The sequence below is a fragment of the Oenanthe melanoleuca genome, chromosome 1A (genome assembly GCF_029582105.1).
Source record: "Oenanthe melanoleuca isolate GR-GAL-2019-014 chromosome 1A, OMel1.0, whole genome shotgun sequence".
Taxonomy (NCBI): Eukaryota; Metazoa; Chordata; class Aves; order Passeriformes; family Muscicapidae; genus Oenanthe; species Oenanthe melanoleuca.
In genome coordinates, this window is record NC_079334.1 from 21,064,334 (window position 1) to 21,071,102 (window position 6,769).

At 48.0% G+C, this 6,769-nt stretch overlaps 1 protein-coding gene across 1 annotated transcript; it reads right to left on the minus strand.

The window, feature by feature from the left end:
• Positions 1-1,008: 1,008 nt before the first annotated feature.
• Positions 1,009-5,083, minus strand: MB (myoglobin). The gene is made up of 3 exons (XM_056481786.1): positions 4,806-5,083; positions 2,547-2,769; positions 1,009-1,850 (listed from the first exon to the last, which is right to left on the minus strand). The coding sequence occupies exons 1-3, from the start codon at positions 4,898-4,900 to the stop codon at positions 1,704-1,706; spliced, it is 465 nt and encodes a 154-aa protein (XP_056337761.1). The 5' UTR covers positions 4,901-5,083; the 3' UTR covers positions 1,009-1,703.
• Between the last annotated feature and the right edge of the window lie 1,686 nt (positions 5,084-6,769).

Below are 6,769 nucleotides of genomic sequence, written 5' to 3' on the forward strand. Positions count from 1 at the left end.
GTTGAAACACCAAGCAAGCTCCCAGAGGTAAAGTGAGGATTTGTAAACAGCAAGAAATCAGATATGCACTGTTCTGGGAAGGAATTTATTGTTCCTTCTCCTTTCAGAGACTGAATTCTTTTGGCCTTTGCCCTGACCAAAGACACAGCAGATCACACTGGTTCAGGATTGATTTTTAAGGGAGCTGGTGTCTCCTTCACTGTCTCCACTGCACACAGTGTAGCAGGGAGTACCTTGAACTAGGTCCTGCTAATAACTTCTGTTACTGAGCACCTCATTTTTCTTCTTTGTGCTTGCCCTCACACTTTCTCTGTGAGATAAGGTGCATTACTTTCTCCACACCCAAAAGAGCAGCTGTGTCACTTTCATGCATTTCCCCCAGCCACAGCCCCCTGGTATTGGGATGGGGAGAGGGCAACAGGCAGAGGGAGGCATCTTGCCACTATGTCTGTCCCTTAAGGTCCCCCACAGGACATGGGTGTACATCTGTAAAGAGAGTGCAGCATGCACTGCAGAGACACCTCAGCAGAAATTCAAAAGGCTGCAAAGAACAGAGTTTGGGTCTTGAGAGCATATGCTGCCATTGCAGCCTTCCACCTGAGCTGATCATCCCTCCCTTCCGGTGTCTGGAGAGAGCAATGCACTGCTGGGACCCAAGGCTGCTTACATATGCCACCTCCCCATAAATAAACAGGGACCTTCCCTCACCACATTCCCCCAGCACAGCAGTGCCCAAAGCCTTTGGTCAGGGAGCACTTCTCTCAGCTCTGAGGCACTCAGCTGAGGCTGCTGTCTTGTGCTGTGAGGTCTAGTAATCAGGTCATGTCCCCATAGTGACATCTGATGCCCCGAGTCCCTGGCTAAGACAGATGCCACGTGCTGCTCAGGTCATGGACTGATGGTGCAGGCTGCTCTGCAGGCAGATATGTATGCAAAACACCTTTCCACTTTCTCCTTCTCCCCTAGTTCTCACTGGAGTGTTTGTACAGCCAGAAGCAAACACACGACTCTGGTGCAGGGATTTTTATTTTCTGAGAAACACATACTTCACTTCCCAGTGCAACAGACCTTCAGACATAGCATAGTGGCAACTGCTAGAAGCTTACAGATCACAGGGAGTACTGATCTTTATAATGCAAGTTTAACAACTAAACCCTCCAGAGCTGGCAGGCACTGGAGACTGACTGGCTGCATTCACCCCCACAAAGCAGGGTAACACTGTGCTGGAAGTTCTCCATAGTAAACTGCAACAGTCTCACCTGTGGGAGGAATGGGATGCTGTGTCCCTGCTTCCCATTCTCACATCTCTCATTTGAGTCATTCCTTCACTCATTCACCGCACTCAACACTGCTCGTGATTCTACACATCCCTTCATCTTTGGCCATGCCATTTGCCTCTCAGATGAGACAGAGATTCAGGAAGAGAGAGAGAAAGGGGATAATACAGGCTGAAGCTCACAGATAACCCCTAATGTTATTTTTCCTAAGAAAGCAGGATATTTCTTTTGTATACACGAAGCCAGGAAATGACAGTTTATCATGGATATCACTCTGGGTGCCTCTATGCTGCCTGGAGTGACTCTTGGCCTCTCCTCAAATCTTTCCCACACATCAGAGATGGCCAATTGTGAGATGTCCAAAATAGCGCTGGGGAGAGATGCGTGGCCAGGCGCTCCATCGTGGTGTTCCTTTGTGCGTATGTGCTAACCCTGGAAACCGAACTCCTTGTACTTGCTGGCCATGTCATTCCGGAACAGCTCCAGAGCCTTCTTCATTGCAGCCTGGGCATCAGCCCCAAAGTCTGCAGCGTGTTTTTCGGCAATGACCTTGATAATGACTTCAGAAATGAACTGCGAGGAAGGAAAGAGAGAAAGAAAAACTGAAGGGACGCTCGTGGTTTATTTTCAGAAAAGCCAGACTAAGAAATAGGTTGCAGAGCCTGGAAATATCTCCGAGCTAATTCAGAAGGCCTTCCTTCAGCCTCTGGAGAGACAGTGAGGTCTAGTATGCAAGGAGCCTGGGCTAGGCAGAAGCACTGGGCTTATTCATAGCTCTGACATTGATCTGCTTCATGACCTTGAGTAGACCATGGCCCTTTCCACTTTTTGTCTGCCTCATCCATTAAGACTGCAAATTCATGTCCTGTGTTTGTATAACACTTAGTTTTATGGGTCTTGGTCTCCAATGGATTCTCCAGGGTTTACTCTAAAATTGCATGTCCCTTGTGTCCGGTCACTGACAGTCCTTATGTAATGCAGTTTCCCAGGCATGCACAGGCTGCATGGGCTGGTTTATTGTTGTGAAGGGCTGGTCAGATTGTATGTGGTGTTTGGAATGGGAAATCTAAACTTGGATATTCACATACCATTTGCATGCCATGAGCCCTTTCTGTGCCTCCTCCTACTTTTACACACAGACCTTGGACTTGAGGGAGAGCTCACTGAAGTCCAACTAGGCATCAGTAAATGAAAGCCCAGCTCTCACATAACTGTCTTGCATGCATTCACTAGACATCAGACACTGAGACTCCCTGCCCTTTTCCATACCTCCAGATATTTGACAGGGATTTTGTGCTTGGTTGCGTGGGTCTGAGCCAGAGGCTTCAACTCAGCCTCATGATTACCCTTCGCCTTCAGGATTTTGCCCAGCTGGGTAAGAACAGTAGTTCCATGTTTCTTCAGATCTTCAGAGCCCTTCATTGCATCAGGGGTCTTCAGGCCTTTGAACTTTTCAAAGCGATCAAGGGTCTCAGGATGGTCCTGAAAGAGTCTGTGGACAAAAGCAGAGGGACTTTGGAGAGAAGAAGCTCCTGACATACCTCCCTTAGAGTATTCAATCTACTTCAATCCCATTTTCTTACCCATTTCCTAAGATGATTACCACTGTCTATTTCCATTCCCTCCTGTCATGACAGAGACACTGCCCTAAACATGCCAAACTAGAGGAACAGAGAAGTGTCTGTATTTGCTCCATATAGTTCTGAGAACTCATTGGCACCCATCCCCTGGATTATGTCAACGGCTTTAAGACAGAGACAAGAGCCAAGGCTAGTCATGACACTGAGAGGTGAGTTCTTGTATTCATGTGAAGGAAAACCAAAAGCAAACAAAACCACCTGACTTCATCAATTTACCGTTGCTGGGGAGCCGACCTATAGACCTATGCCTCTCACACAAACTCTCTCATCAGCCCGTGATTTGTTAGCCAAAAAATTAGAGCTCTACAAGTTTCTCATAGCAGGAAAAAAAAATAAAAAAATAAAATAAATAAAAAAAAAAAAAAATAAAAAAAGGGAACAGCCCCCAGCCCCAAGTCTCTTATATCTGCAGGTCTTGGGTTTTTGAATGTCATCTGGATGGGAGAGTTTACTGTGCCCTCAAACCCTACAATTGCAGACATGGAGAAATTTGGTTCCTGACATTTTTTTCCCACCCTCTTTCCCTTGCCTCTCTCCTCCCCCAGAAACTCCTTGGAGGAAACCTGGGCTGGCAGGGCAGACAACCTCTCCCCTGACAAAGGGGAAGACATAGTCACAGGGTGACATCTATTTATTTTATGCCATGCTCTGCTCTACTCTGTCATACTTGTAAGAAAAATTGTATTACTTTTCCATTTGGTACTGCTTTTACTAGCATGTGGCAAATTCATAGCCAAAGTAGCCACCTCAGAGATAGATGGGTGAGAATGGCTCAGGTTCCTGCTATCCCTCCAGCATACCTGCTCTGGACCACAAGAGGAGAAAGCCATCACACATCCACCCACTTCATTCCCACTCTATTCCCTTCCCTTCAAATTGCAGCTGATCTGGGACATGATAAAGCAGGTAAGGAAAACAGCTTTGGCTCATCTTTGAAAAATGTTTTTCAAAGCTTTGCAGTAGATCTGTCTGGAGGTGTAGGCTCCTTGCCTTAGCCATGCTTAGGATAGAATATCCCCCAAGCAGGTGCCAGATCCCCATTACTCTCTTCAGTGTCTGTACCCTTCCAGCATATTTGGGTGTGCACAATCTGAGAGGACAGCTGAAGAGAACCTCCTCAAAGTCTGAATCCTCTCTAGTCTTAAGGGACAAGCTAGGCTCCAGTGTCCACCTAATGTTCTTCCCCACTTTGCAGCATCTGGGATGTTCACCACTCCGACTGCCAGGATCACAAGGACAACATAGAGTATGGGGTCCTCTCAGTTGGAGACCTCATGAGCACTTCTGGTGCCGGAATAATGGTGGAGGGAACTATGGGGAAGGATGTGCCTCATTTCATATCAGACCTCAAATTCATCACAAGGTCACGGACAAGTGTTATCACACAGATTTATGCCCAAAAGTCAGGATGGCCAGGGCTCTGCCAGGTGAGACAGGGAAACACTCAGGTACTTTGCGGTTAATTTTACTGAAATAGATAAAAAAAAAATTGTCACAGAGGTGATGTCCCTCTGCTTTCATTCCTTCTCTGCCTTCCCACTTCCTTTCTGCAGAGCATCTGAAGCCCCATGACACACACTTCACTCCAGCATTTCTCACTGTTCTGCTTGGGAAATGATCCAAAGCAGAGCTTGGCCACCAGAGGCAGAGAGACAGAAGCACAGCTATGTGTTAAAAGCAGCACTGGTCTGCTCCTGCACCCAATTGAGAGATGGAGAGACAGAAGCACAGCCACTTTACACAGTGAGTAACTTTTAACCCAGAAAATAGCAATGGAAAAACCACCACCCGACAAGAAAGAAAACACCTCGTTGAAATAAACACTGACAAGCATGTCTCTTATCAAAAGCTCTCAGCTTTACTCTTAGGACTGAAGTTCCTTGCCTACCTCATTAAAACTTCATGGCCATGGCCAGCGATGTCGGACTCCACCTTTCCCCAGACAGTGAGGACTTGCTGCCATTCCTGGTCACTGAGCCCCATGGTTCACCAAAGACAGGTCCTGAGTGCTTCCTGCTGCCGTTTGTCTTTCCCCAAAGGGTAGCTGGAGAGCTCACCCGTGGGATTTATAGCCCCTGCCCACAAACCTACACCTGTCAATCATCAGCTGGACTTCTTGCTCTCTTCCAGGCTTGTCTAACCTAATCAGCCTCCCGTTTTTTTCCTAGGAAGCTATTTTGGGTCAGGTACTATTGTGGGTGCCACTAATGGCATAATTTCTGCTTTTCGTATTGGACTGGCACAAGTCCCACTCCAGACAGAAAGGGCACTGCCGGAACGCTGTGCCAGGAGCCTGTCCCAGGTTCCCAGGGATCCAGAGACAGTGTCAAGCTTTATGGCAGGAGATTCCTTAAGAGGACAGTCATCTGCAAGGCCACCCTGCCTCCCTGTCCTCTGGCCTGCCAAGGGCAGGCAGGAGACAAGGCTGGGACAGTGAGTAGCATTCACTCCATCACTCCAAAGGCCTTTCCTTTCCCATAATGGTCTCACCTTCCTTTTCTCCTGGGATAGCACACCACTTGTGACACGCCCTTGAGACAACCATATTTAAAGCAGCCCAATCATTGCCCCACCTGCTGCAGGAGGAATGAGGGGATAAAAGCTGTATGGGAGTCAGTTCCCCCACACCTGCCTGCCAGGATCCTGTTGCCTGCTCTTCTGGGAAACACCTAGGATTAGCTAATGGCTGGGTCTGGATATTGGAGCCAAGAGATTTATAACTGAGCCAGAAAGGTAATTTACAGCAGACTAGAGACAGGAGGGCATAGCAAAGCTACATTCAGCACTCACCCATCCAGCAGTTCTGGTCTCTGGCTACTTCTGTCAAGCCAAACAAATTTCAGTGTTAGAAGGAAAAGCCACTGAGCCGACAAACCATGTGGATATGCTTTGGGAGAGCTCCCAGGCTTTCTCCAACCTCCCTGGTAATGGCCTGGCACACCAGTGGGGTGACTGGTCCCTTCTGGAGGTGGCTGCAGTCGAGCACAGCCTGATAACAAAGCCCAGGCATTATTGCTGTCCTGAACTGTGCACCTACCTCTGGATGTTTCCAAGGAGAAAGCAGGCAAGAGATATCAACCATAGGCTGAAGAAACCTGCCTTGGGATTCAGGAGAAGAGCATTTGACCCCGCAGTCTCTAGCATCATAAGCTGCATCAGTGCCTCTGCACCCTTGCACTCCCAACAGGTTCCCTGCTCTAGCCTTGCAAGGGGAGAGAAATGCCCATACACAATGGTAATTGGACAGCAAGGATGATGGAGGCACAGAGCCTCCAAACACAGAGGTTTAAAGGGAATGCTGTGGGTAAGAAGGGTGGCAAAAGCCCAATGGAGGTGTCAGTTGGCATCCAAGCCTCAAGGTAAGGACATTTTGGCCATTACATGTTGCAAGCCTCTGTCAGCCAAGTCAGCTTGACACTCTGAAATCCTCCCCTTCCATCTCCTCTATGTGCCAGTTTGCTTCATATCCAAAAATCTACATCCAACACTTCAAGATTTCATCCTGATTTACCTATGCAAACACCAGGTCACCACTAAAAGCTAAACTGACGGAACAGAGGTTAGTACTCCAACTCATTCCTCGCGCAGTTTTCCGCAGCACAGGGCTGAGACAGGGGAGATCACGTATCTGCAGCCTCACTGCCCATGTCCTCACAGCAGTAATGAAGCATTTGGACCCTTCCAGGCTTGGGCAGGATCCTGAACATTGGCCTTACTCATTTACACACCTTTCAGACACAACTGAAACGTGCTCCTGGTACATGAGAGGCTGCTGCTTATGCACTGAGCTCTGTATATTCCCCAAGATGGAACTACACAGTTGCTGTAATAACTCCATTTGAAATTGGTCGA